We start from the raw sequence: 22,857 nt of genomic DNA, 5'->3' as shown, positions 1-22,857 counted from the left end.
TTGAATCCGCGAGTTATATTGTCAAAGACGTAGTACTACCGTGAGAGTATACGTAAAGATCTCAATACATTCTGTTTATATTCTAACTAATCATATGTTTATGTGTTATACTAAAATTATATAATTAATGTGATCAATAAAGATTAACGTAATTACCTATAAAAAAAACCTTGACATTGTTATTTTTATATGTATATATATACATATGTGTAAAGGATAAGGTATAAAACCGAACCGTTACAACCTATTCCTAGAATTTTTATTTTTATTTTTGACTTAATATTTTTATATTTTTAATATAAATAGTATTTTTGTATAAATTAATTATGTTGATAATTAATTAAATAATAATAAAAGATTACTAACCTGAGTTGAACGCTCGATTTTTTTGAAACTGGATAAACTTGAGAGCGGTTGGCCAATCTTTACTATTGTTGTCTGACATCCATGCTGCTAAGATTGCTTCAATATCTCTATTAGCGCGTTCTACCGACCCTTGGCTCTGGCTATGTCGTGGTTTGCCATGTACAATTTTTACATCACTCCACATTTCGTTAAGATTAGTAATAATTGAATTAATTGGCTTCGAAACCAAACCCTTTTTCGGATTAGGTTGTTTTTTTTTGACAATATGAACAGAAGCTTAAAAAAAACCATAATTGATTCTTTGGTAACGACTAACGTTACAATATTTATGTTTTAATTCAGCAACCATTCTATCTCTTCCCCCATGCCCAATTGCAATATGAGTAGCATATAGGACGTCGAACATTTCATCAACTTTTAAATAATAGAGAACTGCTCCATCTGATATTGGTTTAATTAATTTTTCTTTCCCAGCAATAGTCATAACATCGTACTTACGAACTAATCTGTAATCTTGTGGTTTTTTTTTTTTAATTTCGCACTTTTAACAGCCGTTAGTTTTTCGTCATACTGCACAGTATTGATGTATGCTGTGTTATCGTCCCGTTTTTTCTCATCAATTAATAAGGAAATTGCATTTTCGAATTTTATTTTCATTTCTTCGATCTCCATAGCAAAAATGAAACAAAAATGTATGAACTCACTCACATCGATGTCGGAACAAAATGTTTTCGATAATCTGTACTGAATGTGAAGTGAACGTGAACTGTGCACAAACAAATTGATCGACTTTAAAGGTAATAAAATTAGGTACTATAGATGGATACTAGATACATGTTATCGCTATCTTTTACTTAATATAGGTACCTAATGTACGACCATCGACATATCATAGCTGATAAGTACGTACTGATTATACTTAGATAATGATAATCTTCTAGAATTTTACAACACAAGAACATTTCTAATCAAACCAACAAATAAATGATTTTATATTTTTACCCATCACGCCTGAAAAAGCCCGGAGTTATCATCATTACCTAGGAAATATTTCTAAATACATCACTGACTGATAATAACAGACATTAACGATATTTCCTAGTCAATATCGTATACTGCCTAATTTGATCGGAAAAATCGTTATTGACTAGTCATTAACATTAATTCCTTAATTTACATCATTGACGGTAACATATATAGGTAGCAGTTATCTTTACTTTGGTCATTCTCTGACATTATAACAAAAGTAAGGTTCTAAACCCATGCTTGCCTACCATAAAATGTATCTGTGACACTCAGTTTAGGAAGCTGTTGATTTTGCATCATATCAAAACATACCTGAACAGTATTCGGTAATTTTTCTACCATCATTCGAGAAAAACATTTTGATTTATTTTTGTGTTCCAATAATACATATTCCAAATCAACTTTTTTCTCAATATCAATTTCATTTTTTATTTTAATTGAAGTTTCAGAACAAAATGAACAGACATCTTGTCTCGGATGTCCAAAACTCAAATTAAAATTATTACAAAAAACATCATAATATTTACTTAGAGATGTAGTAGATTGATTACTAACTTCCCTCTTTTTCTTCCAATGTTTCCACATAACTGCCGTCTGCCACAGATAAACCGGGTTGCAAGTAACTACGGCCTGTATCTTCTCTACAATAATGACTCTTTTTACTTTTAAAAGATTCTATATGGTTTTTAATAGATATAGTTATTTCGTCAAATGTATTTACCCTTGTAATACTAAATCCTCCTCTTTTTTCTTTGGGTCTACTATGACTTTTTTTTAAGTTTTAAGCTATTATATTTAAACGCCTTTTTGTAATTCTTGTAATGTCAGTAAATGCAATTGAACAGACTTGAAGAAGGTCACCTTTTTCTGTAGGCAAATAATAAACAATCACTGTTTTTTCTTCTTTGTTTCCTTTGCGACGATCCGTTCTCATTGGACATTTAATTTTCATCATTGTAAGGAGGAATTTATCTTGTTCTATTTTGTAAGATAAATCACATAAATTTGTTTTAAAAGCGCTTATATCAGTTGGCTTTAAAATTGATACATTACATTTTTTTTATACTTTATTGGAGTGAGGACATGTAAGTAACCACTCATGAGGAATTTTGTTTATTGTATTTGTCTTATTTTCTATTGATTTATTTTATTTCTTTTTCTACCACTTGGATTTGTCTGTACAAGTTCAGCATACTCAGGATTTGAACTTATGTTTGAGATTTTAGCAGGTGTATCATGTTCAGTTATTTGAAGATCAGTAGTGCATGGTATTTGTATAACAATAGGAAACAAGTCATCAAGTGTTGTGTTATTGTCAGGAACTAGTTCATCATTGTTGTAAATAAAATCCATTTCTTGGATGTCTAGATCATTCTATAAATATATTAAATAACACTAATTAAAACAATGTAAAAATTAATACAATTTTCATATTTTTACCTCTGGAGTATTTGAAGATAATAAAGTGTCGGTAAGCTCTGTATTTTCACTAATATTCAGAAGATCCTGGTTCTAAAAATACTAAATATAATTTCAAAATTAGCTTAATTCAATAAATAGGTAACTCCACTTATACAATCTCACCATATTAATAATGTCTCTTGAGTTGTTATAATTCAGTGGTTCACATGCATTTAACCAATTTGTAACTTTGTCCTACAAGACAAAAAAATATACTCTTTTAATAAATATTTCAATTACCCTAAGACTATATTATTATATTTGCATACATTGAATACATTTTCATCGATTTTGTTGACAAATAAGTCAATTTTGTTTTGTTCTTCATAAGCAGTATCCTAAAATATAATAATATAATATTAGTTGTTGTGTGATTAAAATTTGCTAGGACACATATTTTTCTATAATTTATTGTATCTAATTTTTAATATATTATTATACTTTAATGGAGTTAGATTTGCTGCTGTTACTGAATGATTTTTTTTCACAAGACATTAACCACTCATTAATTTTATCCTAGACAAAAATACATATGATATACATACTGATCTACATTCATAAATATAAAAAAAATAAATCAATACAAATATATATACAACAGTAAAATATTAAGATAGAGATTTTAAAATAAATATTAAATAATACATTTTCTTATAGGTTCAGAAATCCATGTTTTCATCACTAGTCTAACTTTTTTTCTACATTTTAAAAGATTTTGGAGCTTAATATAATATTGACTTAATAAAAAAAAAAATTATAATTTCTCTTTTTGTAAAATGTACTAACTTTAGATGAATTTACATTATACATTTTAATATTTATTTATTTGTACACAAGGCACATGAAATATTAGTAAATGTTTTTAAAAATTATTAATATTAGGTATCTTTTAAGTAACTACCTATTTAACTTATTAGTTATTACTAATAAGTATTATTGAATATTGATGAATAATCTTTATAATAATAATTTAAAAAAATACACAATATTAATTTATTACCTACCATTTAACATTTTAGTAGAGGTATTAGGGAATGGAGTATTAATTTATCAAAACGGTACAGTATTATGACAGAATAGGGTATAATATTTAAACAAATAAACTTTAGTTTTAACAATATCTAAAGAAATATATACTTATGTCAAATATATATTTTAATATTAATTTTATTATAAGGTAAAATATCCTACTTACTTCAGTTTTATTGGCTAATTTATCAATATCACGCTTCCCTGCTTGAGTTGAAGGTGGAAAAAGATTCCTGGAGACCTATTATTTAATTTATAAACCAACATTTATAAAAACGTGTCTATTTCAGTATTTTGGTTACTTCTTACCTTTTTAGCAGCTTCAATCATTCTTCTTGAGCGTTTCATTCTAATTCTAAAAGTTGAAAATAAGTCAAACGAAGTAATGAATAAAAACAAAAAATAAAAAAAGCGGGTAAGTGGATGTCAATCTGCTGTTCATTGGGCGTCCAGAAGATCTCTGTGATGGATGGTATAACATTTAAATTCAATTATATCATATCATTGTATACGAAAACGATTCTGAGCAGAGATGGTATGTCAGTCTATAGGATATTTTATATTGTTATTACTTACTGTTCGAACACGGCTGAACTTCCCGCCGAATCTACCAAAGTCCAAAGGCTTTACAAGTCTCATGTTCGCACTGATCACTATTGAAGTTCCCCGGTATATAAATGTTCGTCACGGATCACCATGCTTGCTGTTGGGTTTTTGCGACGCGTCGCAGCTTGGCTACGCAGCCGTAGCGTATGTGCGCATTATCGATGCTCCGACAGATAATTGTATTTTTTTACTTGGGTCAAAAACCAAATTAGCACCAGTAAAACCGTTGACTGTGCCGCGCCTTGAGCTAAATGCGGCGGTGCTATTGGCCCGCTGGTTAGGTCGTTTAAATCACATACTGGCGCCACAATTAAATATAGTCGGTATTCATGCGTGGTCCGATTCTATGATCGTTTTGTCGTTGTTGAACGTTCCCCACGAATCGTTCAAAACATATGTGTCGAACCGCGTACATCAGGTCCAAACTTTGATACCTACCTGTCAGTGGCATCATATTGATTCGTTAAACACCCCCGCCGATTGCGCGTCACGGGGTGTCATGCCGTCAGTGTTAGCGCATTTAACCTTATATTGGAGCGGGCCGACGTTAATCTATACAGATATGTCCGAGTGGAAACAAATGTCGTCCCCAGTCCCCGTAGATGGGCTACCCGAACTCAAACCTATAGTTTGCACTACTGTCGTCGACGATGCGCGCGCCGAATGGTTCAGTAATTTTTCGTCGTTCGATCGCATGATCAGGGTGATAGCGCGTGTTCGCCGGTTCATTAATTGTTGTCGTACGGGCAGATCCGGTTTCCGTCCGCCTGAATATTTATGTAAGTCCGAGCTCGATGATGCAACACGCGTGCTAGTATGAGTGTCGCAACGCGTTTATTTTGTCGCGCTACGACGCGAACTGTCGAACAGCCATCGTATTTCGTCGAAATCACTGTCAAAATTATCGCCCTTTGTCGACGCCTATTCGGTGATCCGAGTAGGGGGTCGTTTAAAACACTCCCTGTTAACATACGATTGTAAACATCCCGTCCTATTGGCAAAAGAGTCATATTTCTCCAAGTTATTATGCGAAAGGTGGCACAAACTAACTTGTCATTCGGGACCGCGAATCATGGCAGCTCTGATTTCGCGGCAATATTGGGTAATCGCGCTCAGGTCTGTGCTGCATGGAGTAATGTCACGTTGTACCGTGTGCGTGCGGCTGAATGCGCAACCGGTGCAACCGTTAATGGCTAACTTACCAGCCGCGCGAGTACAGCGGTGTAGGCCATTCGCCCGTGTAGGTATCGATTTCGCCGGGCCGTTGCAAATGCGAGATCTCGGGCTCCGAAAAGCCTTCATATACAAAATCTATATAGCCGTGTTTGTCTGTTTTGCTGTTAAGGCTGTACACCTGGAAGTAGTCTCCGACTTGTCTACCGAGGCGTTTTTGGCGGCTTTTGACCGTTTTGTCGCCCGAAGGGGCTTACCTAGCGATATATATTCGGACTGCGGCACAAATTTCGTCGGGGCAAATAAACAATTGCACAACCTAATAAATAGCCCTGAGAATCAAGTTGCTATCGCAAATTCGTGTTCTATAGTTGAGTGGCATTTCAACCCCCCGAGCGCTCCTCATTTCGGGGGATTGTGGGAGGCCGCCGTGCGGTCCACTAAGCGACTATTGGTTCGAGTTATCGGGAACCACGTTCTTACGTTCGAAGAATTTACCACAGTATTGACGCGCATAGAGGCGGTACTTAATTCTAGGCCGTTAACACCTGCGTCCACAGTTCCCCACGATTTGGAATGCATAACGCCGGGACATTTTTTGATAGGCCAGCCTTTAATAGCCGTTCCTCCGAGGTCTACCCCTGATGCCAAACGTAATGTCCGGGATAGGTGGAAACTACTTGACCAATGCCACCAGGCGTTTTGGAGACGATGGTCGAACGAATATTTGACCACTCTTCAGGAGCGGTCTAAGTGGACCCAAAATGCTCCTAATTTAAACGTCAATGATATGGTGGTAATTATTGATAATCACAGCCCCCCGCTGATGTGGCGGCTAGGCCGGGTCATGGAGGTAACCCCAGGGGCTGACGGCATTGTCCGTGTTGCTCGTGTATTAACTCAAGCTGGAGAAATTGTCCGACCTGTGGTTAAATTGGTATTGTTACCCACTGAATGAACATTGTACTGCTCGGCCTGGTGTCATCAGCACATCGCGGTGAACTGCCATGCTCCCCACCTTTCTTCCCTGGTATGAGTCTATTGCTACGAATTATGTGCGTCCCTCGACAATCCGGGCGTTGGGACGGGGGGAGTCCTAACATTGTATTATTTCATTATTTGTTGTTTATTTATTGTATTATTCTTTGTACTAATTTTTTACTATTATTATGTATTTGTGTTGTCTTTATACAACTAATTATTTATTATTAATTGAACCATACGTTCCTCCTTTTATATATTATGTAGATTTTTTATTTTGCACGCAAATGTAAGATTCGTCATTGGCCTGATCGACAACGCGAACATCATCTGACCATGAGCATTGGACCTCCACCTTCATCGTTGGAATTTTCCCAGCCGGTTCTTCCAACGTCGTGTGAGCCATAGCCCACAGGGGGGAGAATGTTCGAACACGGCTGAACTTCCCGCCGAATCTACCAAAGTCCAAAGGCTTTACAAGTCTCATGTTCGGCGCGGAATGTTCGCGATGAGTCGTTCCCCCTCCACGGCGTCCACACGCCGGCCGGCGTCCACGGCTCCCGTGCCAAGGACGTTTTTTGTGGTTGTCTTTTTCCTACGCTCGAGCCTGGCGGATCACGTACCGCCGGTTCGCGTGGCTTCGTGTGGCTGTGGTTAGACCTCGTGGTCATTATTCTTAACTATTTATGATTTACGCTCATAATTGGTGCACGTTTATACCGTCGTAAACTTGAAGACAGTTTAAGTTTGACGGACTGTGTCACCCCACACCACCGAATTATTTCATTATATGTGTCAACGCTGGACCGTCGTTCAACTGCGCCCCGGTGCCGATTTTGGTTGATGACGAGGAAGACGCTGTCGCATTTCCAGCGAGGACCGTGGTGACCAGTGACCTGTCCCCGAGGTGTCGATCAGGTCATATCATAAAATTACCATTGTTTATTGTTATAGTTATTGTTCAAATTATTATTACTGTGCAAACTATTATTTTTATTGGTTGTAGCGCGTGTCAAATTGTACACGGCGTTTACAATATTTATTATTGTGTAAAAATATATATATATCGCGTCATTACGCATTAACCTAATCAATAAGATTTGTACGAGGTAATATATTGTGAGTTCGCTCCTCTTCCCTGCTACGGCATTGCGCGAGTCGTTGTCGCTAACCGCGATTGTTAAAAGTAGGAGCGACACGGCGCACACTATGTTTCAGTTAGAAATTAATAAAAGTTTTTCTTTTCATAGCTAAAATTAGAAATTAGTAATAGAAGATTCACAAAAAGTTTTTTTTGCCTCTATTAAAAAAAAAAAAGTTCACCTAAACGTTAAAACTAGAGTTAAGATTTTAGTGACTTTTGAATTTTTTTCTTTTAGTGGTACCTAACTGTTCTAACCAAAAAATAAATTTAATTCGTGATATAACAATTTAGAATGTGTAATTTTTATTTTGCATTCTATTGCATTTTAAAGATCATTTTTACAAATATTACGTTCATTTTGTGTATTCAAACCAATTTTTGTTTATTTTAAGTTTATTTTGAGTTTCTTTAATACGTGTTATAAAGGTAATCTCAATTAGTACCTATATAGTACCCTTATAGAAATAGTCCTTCTGCACTTAGATCGACAGCATTGAGCATACTATAATATTATCACTGTCATACACGTTTTCGATAAAATTATTGTCACTTGTCGGTGAATCGGGATAGTTGAAATTATATTTAAAAATAATATTAAAAATATTTTAAAACATATATTCGTCACAAACTGAGTTGTCGTCGAATTGGGATTTGGCAAAATGGGTGTGAATCGAAAAGTAATATGATTAATTCAACTCACAAGTCAACTCAAATTAGAATTAATATGTTTAATTTACTTCTTACAACAAATTTTTACCTTTTTTGTGTAATATAAAAATTGAATAAATATTAATTAATATTTAATAATAATATTAATTTTAAAATTAAGTTTTTTTCGGTCATCTAGGTACATTTTTTGGTCATTTTTAAGTTAATTTTTTAGAGTTTTTGGGTCATTTTTGCATATTTTTTTTTAGTACATTTTTGTGTATTTTTTAGGTCATTAAAATCTTAACTCTTATTATAACCATGAGCTGTTTTCAATTTTTATCATTTTTTTAAACTACCTATTAATGTTTACAAGTATGTTATGATGACACACAACTTCTCAGCTCGGAATCGTTTTTATATGCAATTATTGATCATTGAATTTAAATAAAACACATCCATTACAACGACATGCTCGTCGATTACTGTGCAGCAGAGTGGGACCACCTTTTTTTTTTTTAACAGTTAGATAATAATTACTCGTTTCGGCCTTGACTTATTATATTTTTTTCAATTCGGGTGTCACTCGTGGGCTCTACGTAATCGTAGGATTTATTCAAACGAAGTATTCTTTTTTTTAATGACGATCTCACATGTACTTATCTATTATAAATGGCTCATAGGGAGAAATCGAAATTGAAACCATAAGTAGTGCAAGTGAATAAATCAAAAAAAAAAAAAATTTAAATCATAAAACAATCAAATCGACAGTGCAGGTACATCGATATATAAATCGTCAAATTATAAAATCAATATGTGATTTTTAATTTAAAAATCAGAAAAAACTAAAACCGATAAGCAAAACTCTACTTAATATCGTAAAAATGTGATTCGATCTCAAAGCCCTGAAACCATTACAGTGGCCCACACGACCTCTCATGTACGACAAAGCGGTACCCCGCACTTGCCCCTCTTTTATTTAGGATCGTTCATCAGAAACGTGTCTTTTGAAAGTTTGTAATGATTAGTAAAATGCTCCCAGTCGGTGTCTTGAAGGATTATTAAAAAAAAAAAAAAAACACTCTGACAGACGTGTGTCGGGTGGCCAGTAAGCTCATGTTTTGGGGCCGGATTCAAATGCCATAAAAACTATTCAACAATGCGTTTCAATCGCAATAACGTATACTTAAACGAGACTGGAACGTTTTTTTTTTTGAACAATTGTTTAGCAAACGGATATATAGGCACAAACTTTATGAAATAAACTCGATTACGTATATATATATATATATATATTATAAAACAATCGAAGTATTGAAATCATATACAAGAATGATCGGCAAAAAAATTATAAAAAATTCTCTAAAAAACGCAAAATAAAAGTTTAAGTTTTCAATAGTTCTCTCTGATGTACGAATCGGATTTCGTACTCGAAAAGCACTGCCCGGGACTTCCCGAAAAGAAGTGCATTTCGCGTTCAATTCCCGATCATATATTCTTATTGAACATTTACAACAACATCAACACCACCCATAATATTATGACTGGAGATTATTTTTAAGAATAATGTTTACCGCGACCCGCCCCTGTACAATCGTTTTTTAAAATTAATACGAATTCTCGGAATCGGATGAAGTCATTTTTTTTATCGCTCACTTCTCTTTTAGTTCGAGTGTCATAAACGATTATTTTTAACGCCGCTGCGCTCTCTGCGCATAACTGCAACTGGGCGGAACACACACACACACACACACACACACACACACAAGTACAACTACAATTGTAAAACAAAAAGCGAAATAAAAATGTACTCAAAACAACTAACGTCGCGTCGCACACTCATACACGCTTAACGTATAACAGCCGAGCATTAATACTAATAATTCAAAACGAGAGCCAAAAGTTGTTTAAGTCACCCCCGACTCGGTAGCCGCGACTATGACACCGGAAACGAATATATAATATGCGTACAAATTACAAGTACGCGATTTCGCGCGACTTGATGTTACGCCGCGGAGTTGGACCGGAAGTCATAATATATTATGATCGCTTTGGACTGTCCGTGTGCAGCCCCGCTGTTTCTGCGACACAATGGAATGTGAGATGTAACGACAAAATATAATCAGAAATCGAGAAGTGTTTTTGGTGAGCGTACAAACTTTTTTCGTGCCGTTCGTGGTCGTGGTCGTAATTTAATTTTTTAATCAGACACTTTTCGATCTAGTCTGGTAATCGCTTGTTTTCGCTCCAGCCGCGTTTCCAGAATACAACGTTATAATAATGTTTGAGAAAATGCCCTCTCCGAAGAACATTTTTTAAATTTAAAAAAAAAACATTGAACGAACGGCATGATAACCGCGGGGACGTGTCTTTTTTATGTAACCAATAAAATGCTGTGACCATATGACGTACTCGCGCCGTTATCTAACCAGAGTAACGTTAAAGATTTTTTTAGAACTCACAATACGTGCTTTATCTTTAAAAAATAAATACCTTTTCGCGTAAAAAAAGGATTAAGTCGCCATTTAAAAAAAAAAAAAAACAATCAAGCACAAAATGAAATAAAAATGTAAATCCACGTTTTAAATATTTTTCTTGGGCGAAAAACTTAACGAATGTCACTGTAGTAATAATGTTATTAATAAGTGGCGGATGGTTGCGGAAAGGCCAAGCGACGTAACCGCCAAAAATGCAATTTTACAGGACGAGACGGGAGAGCCCAACGTTTTAGTAGTTTGGTCCCAAAATTGTGCTAAGGAGATAAAACCTGATTGGTGAATCGTATAGTTGAACATATATTTTAATAAACTATTATTATGTACGCGGTCAAAAGTGGAAAGTGATTTTTTAAATTAGTCGTTATGCTTTGGGCTGCATCCGAATTGAGTCACAAAACTAAAAAAAACCTGGCACGGTTAACATTTTTTCTAATTAAATTTAAACCAGTAAATAGTTGTCAAAGCATTAATATCATTCGTAGCAAGCTCAATGTTACGTATAACTATTCATAAGTTCATATTATGGTCTTTCACAGAATATATTGTCTTTGGCCTTTTTTTTAATTCATTGTTTGACATTGTTTTTTTAATAATTTAATAATATCGTCTTTCTAGTTTAGTGAGCCGAAACTTAAATGGAATAATATGTGTTATACAAGTCGAGACTCGACTAGAACAGTTTCCAAATTGTGTTTTTTTAGGACTAAATTCATAAATGTACTGATGCTTCAAAGTTGAGGGTCGCATTATTTTACTGGGATTGATATTTGAGACTGTGGGTTAAGTTTTGAGTTTTTCATTTACATTACGAAATAATGGTCGGTTACAACTAGGGTTACATTAATCGGCCAGAAACGTTTACAATTATTGTGAGATACGTAGTGCACAACTGGCTAAATTGAATTAAAAGAAGAAAATTAATGTCTTATAAATGTTAAATTAATGATGCGTGCGAAATACAATATCGATTTAAAAAGGTTATATTTCTAAATAAATTAAAAAATTACCAAGTCTGGCGAAATATAGTATCAATATAGTAATAAAAAGATTTAGACCACACCATCTGAATATAATATATAGCGCACTCTTCTTCTATAGTTTAAAAAAATTATTTAATTTTATAGCCGCCACTACTAATCACAAAATCTACTCGATTTTAATGATAATTTATTTTCGCTAACAAAACCAAAACCAAAACGTTTTTCTTTCGTGTTTCTCGTATACAAGTAGTTATCATAGTTCGTTGGCGACTGTAAGTGGCCAATTTTCAAGAGCGAATGACATGCTCGAAAATATATTTATAAGTGGAACCTTCATCGTGTATTCAAATGGGTGATGCGGAACTTAAAAATGCTGTCAGGAACCGAGTATATTTACATAGTTGTGGACGAAAACTAATTCTGTGGGATATTCTATCCGTCATGTAGGTAATATTATAATTATATTCTACGGCCTGTGATTCTCTCAACGGAGACAAAATTCGTTGTTTTCGGAGAGTTTAAACTTTTGACTTTTCAATGAAAATATTATTTATTATAATACACTTCTGACCCAGAAGCAGAATAACTATCTGAAAAATACATCGATGAATAAAAAAATTTCGACAAGTTTTTTTGTGTGCAGATACTTAATTTTGGGTTTCGGAAGGTCGAAGTGCCTAAACTCAAAACGCTCAAACCCATAGAATATTATTATTGTAAAAAAAAAACTTTACATTCGAGGAATATAGCTGTTGCTATTGCGATCGATATTCTACAGAGACGCGATACATTATAAATTAACAATAACAACATTATAACGCCCTGCAACCTCTGTGCACACTCGTTGTGAACCACCTGTCACGCGCGGTCGTAATATAAGCCGACTCAGACTTCTTTTCCTCCCTACTTTAAGCGAACCACGCGTTCGCGTTTCCATAATATATCGTATTATATTTTACACTTGACATTGTATCACGTTATTCCGGACGCAAAGTGCAAATCTGTAAGTATCGCAACGACATCGCAATGTCGTCATACGTCGGGTATGCGACGTGTAGTAATTGTATGAAAATAAGTATACAAATAAATATGAGAGAGAAGAATGAAGCATGCGATATAAAAATACGTAGAGCCGCGAATACACAATGACAGGAAACGGCGGTAGTTAATGTCACGGAAGTAACTGCCACGAAACTTAACTGTCGTCGTGCAAACGATATTCGACAACAATGAATTATTATATAGTGGGCATTAGCTGTGAACTTTGACGGCAGTACATCCAGCACTAGCACACACGGTTCACAGTCTAGATCAGTGCTTCTCAACGTTGTTTGTCAACAGCACTCCTACCCCCCCCCCTAAAATGAATGGAAAATTGGCTAGCCCCCTCTCGCCTGCACCCGAAAGTTAAAAAAAAATTTTGTTTTCGAAAAGTTACCATCATACATTCACCCGAGCAAAAAAGGTGTTCACCGAGGAAAAAGTTGCCAACATTAAGCAAAACCAGTATGATGTGGTATGATATTTTTTACCATAAAAATCGTCAAAATAATAGAAAATAATTTTTTTCTTAACTGTACATGTTTATTATAGTCGATAAAGTCTAAAGCGAAATAAACTTCTAAGATGTAATGATAATTGTATTATTATTATTAAATAACAGGCCATTGCGTTTTGGCAATTTAAAATAATTATTGTTTTTTTTTTAATAAGGCCTTATTACTAGTTACCTTACTAGTCAAAACAAAATAAATAATATACTGATCCGAAGGTCTCTGGAGAGCTGAGTTTGAGAAGCACTAACCTAGATAGTTGACGTTTACTATCAAGACGGTAGTGCTACCATGACAGTACTGTCGTCGTGTAAACGGGCCTTCATTTTATCAGGGCTGGGAATGTAATGCCCTAATAAAAATCCAAAAAAATAGTCATAAAAATTGCCTTTATTCCCCGGACATTTTGAAAAATAAACTTAATTTTTTAGTTTTTAAGCAATTTTTGAACCAAAAAATAATTTTTAATTGAATTTAATAACTGAAATTTTGCAGGAACCCACAACTTCTACGATTTTCTTGGACTTGGACTTTTAATCTGAAAATAAAAATTATATCGTCATTTGATCTCCCGTCGCCACAAGTAATCTTGATTTTTACGTCGTACATATGTTCATATGTTCAATACGTTCAACAAAATCACGGCTAATAATATTCGATTGAATCAAATGCTCTCATTGGCACTTGGCAAAGTAATATTTTTTTAATCAAAAATCTCGGTATAAAATGTTTAAAAAAACCGAATTTTAGTGTTAAACACCATAAAAATAATCAAATAGGTGATAAGAAGGAAATAGTTTTCTACTCGCCACAATAAAACATAATCATTATTATAGTGCAGTGTTGTAGCGATGAACCACATGTGGATTTTGGAGTACATAGGAATATATTAGATCAACAAGTACTATGTGGGAAACATGCAACACTCGCCACTAATCCGGATTCGTCATCGCTATATAGATATATAGTCAATCAATCAAATCATTAGCGTTAGCGAATAATCGTACATAAATTATAAGAAAAATAATATTATACACAATTATAAAATAAAATAAAAATCTAAGAAACATGATTAAGTACTTTAAAAACAAATAATATTTTACACATTTAAATATAAGACCAACAAACATCGTTATATGCGGATTTCACTAAGAAATATTTAATTCTGAAAAAAGCGTATCAGTTATGATTTTTTTGTCATTCAATAAGCCATAATGAATTGTTCTTTTTTGATAAAGTTGGCAACTTTTAAAATAACGTTTGGTAATTTTTTACAGTCGTATGCCAATTAAGTGCGGTGTATGTTATTCGGTCATTTCTGGTACTTTTTGGTCACGACGTCAGCAGCGATATCCCTATATAATTACTGCTAATGAACTACTGTTCCGAAATTCGTCATTTAATTCTTCACAGCACGACTTATACCATAATACGTCATTCACACCTACGACGCCGATATCGTCCCTATTCGAGTCTTCGCGGACTTTTTTTCAAATAATTATATTTTTTCACATAATTCGCTGAGTGTGCCTAAGTGTAGTTGCAAAGCGGCAGATGATTTTTATCGTATTATCAATAATAATTCGTAAAATATTATTGTACTACAACTATATACACAGTGTTGTAACCAGGGTTCGAGACTCAATGGTTATTTTTATGAATCGACTTAAAACGTAGCAGGTCACTATGGAAGTGTAGTCGTGTTACAACACGTTCAATTATGAAAATTGAAAGTGGTTTTTTTTTTACTTTTTTCAGCGATTTTTAAAAAAATGCTAATTTCCGGTTTTTATGATTTTTTTTTGATTTTTTTCATCAGTTTTTCTAGTTTTTTTTTATGGTTTTCTCCTGCGCAAAGTCGTTGTCGATGGAATTGAAATCAAAAATAATTCTCATCTCATCTGCGTTGTCGCGTATTTAATTGATTAATCATTTTTTTTTTCAATTATTTGTAATTATCGTTTACATTTTTTTTTTTTTTTCATTCATGGTACAGCGTCAACTGCTAAGGTTAGGTTAGCTTGCAACAAAAATTCGTAATTAGAACATAATAGAGTATAGTTATATACAATAGATTCTTAAATTAAATTATACCTACATATCAATTTGTTTTAAAAATATGATTATTTTGTTGGTGTTGTCATGGATAGGGCTGAGGGCTTCAAAGAAGTCGTCGGGCAATCTTAGACTTTTTCTGGTATCTATATGGATACGGCAGTGGATAAGGAGTTGCTTGACTGTGAGAGGTTCTCCGCTGCAGGTTGGGCACATTTCTGGTTCTCCGTTTACATACTTAAAATCTCGAAAGCGGAGGTTAATTCGCTTGAATTCGATATTTTTTTGAACGCTCTCGTTCGAGTGCTCGCGACGACGTTTTTTCAACGCTTTTCCAAGCGCTTATTCGGACGGTTTCAAGCGCTAACCTAACCTAACCGGACTCGCAACGAATCAACAAGCGGACGACCGTGTCGCGTACGGGAACACGTTCGCGTGACATTATCGTTGAGGTAGGAAACGCGCTCGACGAATCCGAATCCGTTATCACGCCGGCGGCGGCGGGAGGGGGGTGGNNNNGCGGCGGCTCTGATAACGGTCGGCGGCCGAGCAGCTGCAGTACGATGATCGCGGCCGTGGCGTTGGGACTGCTTCAAGCGGCTGCGGCGATGGCGGCGGCGGCCGTTCCCGGCGAGTTCCGGTTGACCGTCTTGCACACCAACGACTTGCACTCGAACTACGACGAGACTTGCCGCGACCACGCCGACCGCGGCGGCCCGTGCGGCGCGGCCGGCGGCTACGGCGGTTTCGCCCGGTTGCGCGGCGCGCTGGACGCCGAACGGGCCGGGGTGGCCGCGGACGGCGCCCCGTCGTCGGCCGTCGTCCACCTGTACGCCGGTGACACGTTCCAGGGCACGCGGTTCTACGACGTGCTCGGCTGGCAGCCGGCCGCCGAACTGGTCGGCGATCTCGGCGTGGACGCCATGGTACGTGTCACTATAACCGGAAGTACAATATATTAATATTGTATATTTAATAATACGTTTAGGACTTTAGCGTTTAGGCATTTTTAGTCGATGAAAAACACCAAGATATGCACGAAAAAATGTATTACGATTCCGAAAATATCATATTTTTCCTACCCGGTAGTTATTTTTGTACATTATTTTTTTTTACTACAATTTAAAATACATTTTTTCAAACGTGCACGGTGTTTTATTTACTTTAATTTATATTGTTATTTATTATTTATTACATTATTTGCGTTACACTGTGCTACCATGGTTTTTTTCATTTGCTCAAATTTGTAACTGCAACTTGAAATTCGTACCTAAGTTTTAAATCCTTTATTTTTTTCAATTACGTTCTGAAATTTGCCGTAAATTTCTTTTCCTACGTTTCCATTAGCCATGTTGAGGGTTTTTCTCTTGTATTGTTGACGACTTCAATTTATCCGAACAAAGTCAATCCTAATGGTTCTGATTTAGTTATGTTGACTGGTAACATTTTGTAGTTCGTTAAATTAAATTGTTTTTTAAAAAAATGTAATAAAATAAGCAATTTTGTTTTTAAAATCCCAAAATATCCAATCAAAATACAAATTAATTAATTAATTAATAATAATAGTTAAAAGTCAAGGCAACACTACGCATGCCGACTGGACTTACCGGTTCGGCGTTTTAGTCGAATCGAGTTTAACTTGACTCGTTGGCCTCTCTGTCAAGTTAAAATATTAATCCATTGCGTTTTGGTTATTCCGAATCAAATTAATTTTGAACGATCATATCTTCATCCAGAATAATATTTTAATATTTTTCACGGTCACACGTGGCTGAGCATCAACGAGTTAAGAACTGTGGAGTTAAGTCGATTTCGACACTTTTCTTGACTAACCGGTTTGGTGTTTTAGTTCACTAAACTTTAACTCCACTCTTTTTGCTCCTCAAATGTAACCTATTGTTTTTTTTTTTTTTTAATTATTCTTAATCAAATTAATTTTCAATTTCCAAATCATCCAGAAACATATTTTGCCGATTACCGTGTCACATGTCTGTGCATCGACGAGTTAATAACTTAAAAGTTAAGTTAATTTCATAACACGCATCTTATTGCAGTTAGTAGGTTAAATTTATTTAAAATTATTTTCGATTAAAAATAAACGTATGCATATATTTTTTAATATTTTCAATCAAGTTTTTAATTTTGAATATTCATATTACCCAGAAAAACATTTTGTTCGTAACCGTTTATACAATTATAAGGTCGTGAAATAGTACCTATAAGAACATATTATAACGAGCTAATTAAGAAAAATGTTGTATTTACATTTATATCAGTACAGACGACAATTAAATTATCATTTTTATTGTGTAGATATATTTACTTTTTTATCAGTTAATAGAAAATTTCTAAGAGGCAACAACGTTTTTCTTTTTAGTTACATGACAGTGTGCCCTCAATTACATTCATAATTACCTACTGATTTGCTATTCATATGTAAATCATGAATCTCATCCACTTCAATTTATATCGGATGATTCTTTTATCATTGAACACTCATCATTCCAAAAACAAAAAATGTTTTTGAAAACAAAAATGTTGAACCTCGTGGCTTCTTTTTTTGTTACAAAACAACATTTTAATATTTTTTATCCTCGACATTTTTTATGCTTTTTTATTTTTTTGAATGACAACATTAAGAATACGGTTTTAATTTCACATATCAGAGATGGATACTTTTTAAGTATTTCGATCCTTAAAAATCGAAGTACAACAAGGAGTCTACGAATTAAGAGCATACAAATTTGACTGAACAGAGTAGAGTGGTAAGTGGTTACCCCGCAATTTGTGTTTCACTACTCTGTTCACCTAATCTTTAAATAATTATAACTCATAAGCTACTCATTCTAAATTTGATTTTTATATTATTTTGTCAATACTTCAAACAATGTAAAAAAAAAAATGTTTTCAAAAACATTAATACTTTTTGAATAACGGGTGTCCCGAACGAATCACCAAGTATATTATTATTGTTCATAATAATAAAATAATTAGGGTTATTGCACCGACAATTTTTTGAAAATTGATTGCATTATTGCAGGAAATAATAATACACAAAATGGCACTTAAAAATTTCATTAAAAATGAATTTATTTTCAATGGAAAGTGATAATCGGTACAGTTAAAAATAATATATTACAAAATAAAAATTCCAATTAAACTGATTTTTATCCGGTGTTTCAGGATCCTTGCAATCAATATATGTATATTATAATTGCGATTCAGCGGTAAATGATTTTTTTGGGTTATCAAACTCGAAACATCTCTCATTAGAATACACCGAGTTCAAATAAACAGAAAAATTGCTCTCCTCGTTTTTAACGATATATTTTCGATCTGCAGATACTGAAATGTCACATAATTCACAATAAAAGACCGACCCGTCGCTCGAAAATACATTTTCTCTATGCTCACCAAAAATGTTGGGGTTATACGCTAGTCACAAACTGCCCGGATTTCGGCATTTTAAATGTAAATACGAATAATATTATAAAATCGACGAACAGCAAACGCAATGCAATGGAATACGCAACGGAACTGTACCATAATAATTCTTCATAAGTTTTACAAGCTTAAATTTCGTTACCATTATTTACTTATTTGTATGATAATTGGTACTCACATCTTACAACGATACACACGGGCAATACTTATGCAATATTGTTTTTGATTTGTTTGCACGCGACTCTCGCCACGAGCCAAATAAATTCGTCATCACTACAGTTAATCAGTTATCATTTATAATGATTTAGAAGTAAATGTTGGGCAATATTTTTGCAGCTATATGCTAAATTGAACGTTCATTTTTTTTTTTGTTTATTTTTGGTCATTTTTCACAAGTAGTACGGACAGAAACTCCGATTATCCGGACTTAATGTCAAGGGTGGTCCGGATAAGCAAATATCCGGATGATTGACGTACGACATATCAAAAGTCATATAATTGTACGAATATATTGTACGTATGTATTTATTATTCACATATAATATGTAATATAGTTTAAAATTCGTAACCATAAACAAATGATTTCATTATATATTTAACCGAAACAAAATAATCGTTAGTTACTGCAGGTGTTCGATTCTTCTTGCCTCTCGGACCATTTAAACGCCAAATCCAATGCACCAAAAGCTTCAGAATTTTTAATGTACCTACGTCGGAATGACGGATATTATTGAGAATAATATATTATAATATCAATTCTTTATCTAATCTAAAAACGATTACGAGACACTTGCATGAATAACGGCCCGCACCGTTTTTTTTTCTCGTCCGATTAATTGGACGTCCAGCTGATTGGCGTTCGGATGATCGGACTTCTATTGTACTATGACCATCAACATCAGCAATTGTATCTGTTTTTACAACTCATAAAAAACTGGTCCAAAATGAGTCATTTAATTCAATATTATATTACGATATTATAACACCTACCATTTACACGTAATTTATAACCAATTATCATAATAATAATCGTAAACCTTGGTTCGTAGGTCATTCATTATCAATATAGATGTTCTGTGTGTAATCAATAACAATTTCTAATCGTCTATACAACAAAATACGCCTAAGAGAAAAAATATATGATTTTCATAATCTGATTGAAATATTTCAAGAAGAGTGAAATTTTCAATTTCGAAATACTTCAATTGAAAAATTTCCAATGATATATAATTATCGTTGCCTGTTCATTATTATTAGCAGTACAGTTATTTGGTATTTATTTTCACTACATATTGTACTTACCAGTTGTGGTTTCCTCGATCCGTTAGTTGTTACCAATAAACATTTATAATGTTACCATTGTTTATTTATTTATATGCAAATTGGTACTTCGTACTTGCATCTTATTGGACACATTCGTGCAGGACAATACTTATCCAAGATTTTCGTGCATCTTTTATTAGTTTTTATTTAACCGTATGCATTAGATATTCAGAAGACGAGTTGACAGTATTAGTTGATTCAATTGATAAGTGTAAAATGCCTAGTAATTTAATTTTTAAATTAGTCGAAAGAATAAAATATAGTTAAATTAACTTGACATAGGTAAAAAAAAAAAAGGCGGGTAAGTGGATGTCGCTCTGCTGTACATTAGATGTTTAGGAGATAGCTGTAATGGATGGTATTAAATTTGAATTCAATGATATCATATCATTCGATTCTGAGCGGAGACGGTACGTCAGTCTAGGATATTTTATATTGTGTTTAGGTACTTATTGTTAACACGGTAGCCGTCAGGTTGAATATTAATATTATTCTTGAATTCGCAGTGATGCTGGAAAAATATTAAATATAAATATGTAAAATTCAGCTGTTTTGGAACCAAATCACAATAAAATTATAAACGTTATTTTTGTGTTAATATTCAATTTTTTCCAAACTTGAACTTAAAATGTCTATAAAAAATAACTGTATTCATATATTTTTTAGATTTCTTAGTCACGGAAAAAACAGTTTTAGTGGAACCTTGTTTTGAATTTTCAATTCTTAGCTATAAAAATTTAAAATTTAAAAAATTTTCAATTTGATAAATATTGTCAAAATAACAATTTCAAACGCTCATAAAAATTTGATTAGACTTTTCAGCTGAAATTTTGTTCGTTAAAGGTAGGCAAACTTATAAGGAATCTAAAAAATTTAACGAATTTCTAACTAAATATAATTTGCTAATTTTAGTGTTTTTTAAAAATTTTGTCAAAATTCTTAGTTTAAACGCTTATAAAAAATTATTATAAATTTACACTCAACTTTTTTTTTAATTTCCAATAACAATAACTTACGAGGGACATTGTATTAAATTTACAAATTTTTCGACCAAGCAAACATTTTTTAGCTAGTAGGTTTGAAAAAAAAACAAATAAAAATCGAAAATTGTATAATATGCCTGTTAATAGTTCAACACAAGTCAAAATATTTTGAATATTTTATGGTGTAAAGAAAACTCGAACACTAGCGTTACACAAAAAACAAAATCGATTTTTTCAAAACCTGGTTTAGCGTAAAAATTCCCGTTTTTCCTTGAGTTTTCGTTTGTTTTTCATGTCGCTCTTGAAAACCATTGGGAATTTTAAATTTTGACCTCCCGAGTGCACCTGCTAGATTCGCTTTCTTGCCGGAAAAGTCGCCGTTTAAAAAAATCGAAGCACTTTTACTGTAAGAAACCGTGATGACATAGACACAACAAAATAAATAAACATAAAAACACACATCGTTGCAAAATCAATACATTCATCGCTCCGCTCAGAATCTAAAATCAATCAACTTGCTCAGCGCAGGATCATAGATTAACTTTCGTGCTCTAGCACATCACAAACATAATGTTTTTCAAATGATAACATTATTTGCAATGTACAAAAGTATATGCGTCACAAAGTACTTATTGACAATGCGAAGCAGCCTTGAAATCAGGCTTCGGACACGTGCGACCGGTCTGAGGATTATCATTTGTCATAGTAAATTAATAACAAAGTTAATTTATGTATTGTAAACAATTCAAAATCGTCATCCGGGTATTTTAATAAAATACAAATTATTACTATCAGAGGAAACACGTGCCGCGTGCTGTCGTATTATTATAATATGTTCTACACTTCATTTATCAATATTATAATTATCACGGGTCTCGACGAAACTGTGCGCAAACGGTAAGAGTCAAAGTTTGGTGGTTTTCTTTCGGGTTACGCGGGTGGCAAAAAAAAAAAATTTAGTTTCGAAAAATTCAACGCGGTTTTGCCAATTAGGTGGAAACGAGCGTCTGGGATTTTTCACGGCCCCCTGTTTCTCACCGTCCGTGGCCCCCTCTTTCCCCACTCAATCTATAGGTCTTTACTTTTAGTACGCGATGCGTCGCAATCGGAGCTCGAAGTCGTACAGTGTGATTCGCCAATCACACTCACCTTTTTAGTGGTTTTCTTCGATGCAGCAGGTGTTCAAACTTCGATTGCTGGAATTTTCAAACACGCTCAAAAACCATAATATTTTCTAGTCGTTTAGATTTCTTCGCAAGGCTCGTCCTGTCACCCGTGGAAAACAGACTTCTGACTATCATCGCTTTTCTGCTGCAAATTATTCGGCGGATGGTAACATTCAAAGTGTGCGTGTTTTCGAATTGAAAGACAAAAATATAAAGGCCATGGGGTATATAATTATTATAGTCTTGGGGATGATATTTTAGGCAACGGCTTAGGTCATTAACGTATATATTACCTATTGCACACGTAATGATTATTAAATAACTTTTTAAAATAATGAAGTATGCAATTTTCGTAGTTTATTGAAACTCGTTAAACCATAGTATCCATACTGGGAACCTATATCAATTGAATTGCATCGTT

The 22,857-nt window shown here is 34.0% G+C and overlaps 3 protein-coding genes across 3 annotated transcripts in view; 2 read left to right on the top strand and 1 right to left on the bottom strand.

The window, feature by feature from the left end:
• The first annotated feature begins 5,407 nt into the window (after window positions 1-5,407).
• On the top strand, window positions 5,408-6,711 carry LOC111040137. Its single transcript, XM_022323898.1, has one exon. It carries the CDS (start codon window positions 5,561-5,563, stop codon window positions 6,617-6,619), a length of 1,059 nt encoding a protein of 352 aa, XP_022179590.1. The 5' UTR covers window positions 5,408-5,560; the 3' UTR covers window positions 6,620-6,711.
• Window positions 6,712-16,081: 9,370 nt separating this feature from the next.
• Window positions 16,082-22,857, top strand: part of LOC111040132 (protein 5NUC-like) — a 31,915-nt gene continuing 25,139 nt past the window's right edge. The window contains exon 1 of the mRNA XM_022323896.1: window positions 16,082-16,446. Coding sequence (XP_022179588.1) covers window positions 16,084-16,446 — 363 coding nt within the window. The 5' untranslated portion in view covers window positions 16,082-16,083. The remainder of the gene's footprint in view (window positions 16,447-22,857) is intronic.
• On the bottom strand, window positions 18,638-20,589 carry LOC111040134. The gene is made up of 3 exons (XM_022323897.1): window positions 19,955-20,589; window positions 19,759-19,875; window positions 18,638-19,671 (listed from the first exon to the last, which is right to left on the bottom strand). Exons 1-3 carry the CDS (start codon window positions 20,016-20,018, stop codon window positions 19,520-19,522), a joined length of 333 nt encoding a protein of 110 aa, XP_022179589.1. The 5' UTR covers window positions 20,019-20,589; the 3' UTR covers window positions 18,638-19,519.

Source organism: Myzus persicae, unplaced genomic scaffold (assembly GCF_001856785.1).
Source record: "Myzus persicae strain clone G006 unplaced genomic scaffold, MPER_G0061.0, whole genome shotgun sequence".
NCBI classification, from domain to species: domain Eukaryota; kingdom Metazoa; phylum Arthropoda; class Insecta; order Hemiptera; family Aphididae; genus Myzus; species Myzus persicae.
This window is presented reverse-complemented; position numbering and strand designations above follow the sequence as displayed.

What these genes read in the sequence shown, in the direction of transcription:
- LOC111040137 (XM_022323898.1), top strand. Translation starts at nt 5,561, where the DNA reads ATGGCAGCTCTGATTTCGCGGCAATATTGGGTAATCGCGCTCAGGTCT.
- LOC111040134 (XM_022323897.1), bottom strand. Translation starts at nt 20,018, where the DNA reads ATGACCTACGAACCAAGGTTTACGATTATTATTATGATAATTGGTTAT. An exon ending in TTATAAATTACGTGTAAATG is followed by an intron (nt 19,876 to 19,954) that starts GTAGGTGTTATA and finishes TTGTAAAAACAG; the next exon opens with ATACAATTGCTGATGTTGAT. An exon ending in CGGTGCGGGCCGTTATTCAT is followed by an intron (nt 19,672 to 19,758) that starts GCAAGTGTCTCG and finishes ATTCCGACGTAG; the next exon opens with GTACATTAAAAATTCTGAAG.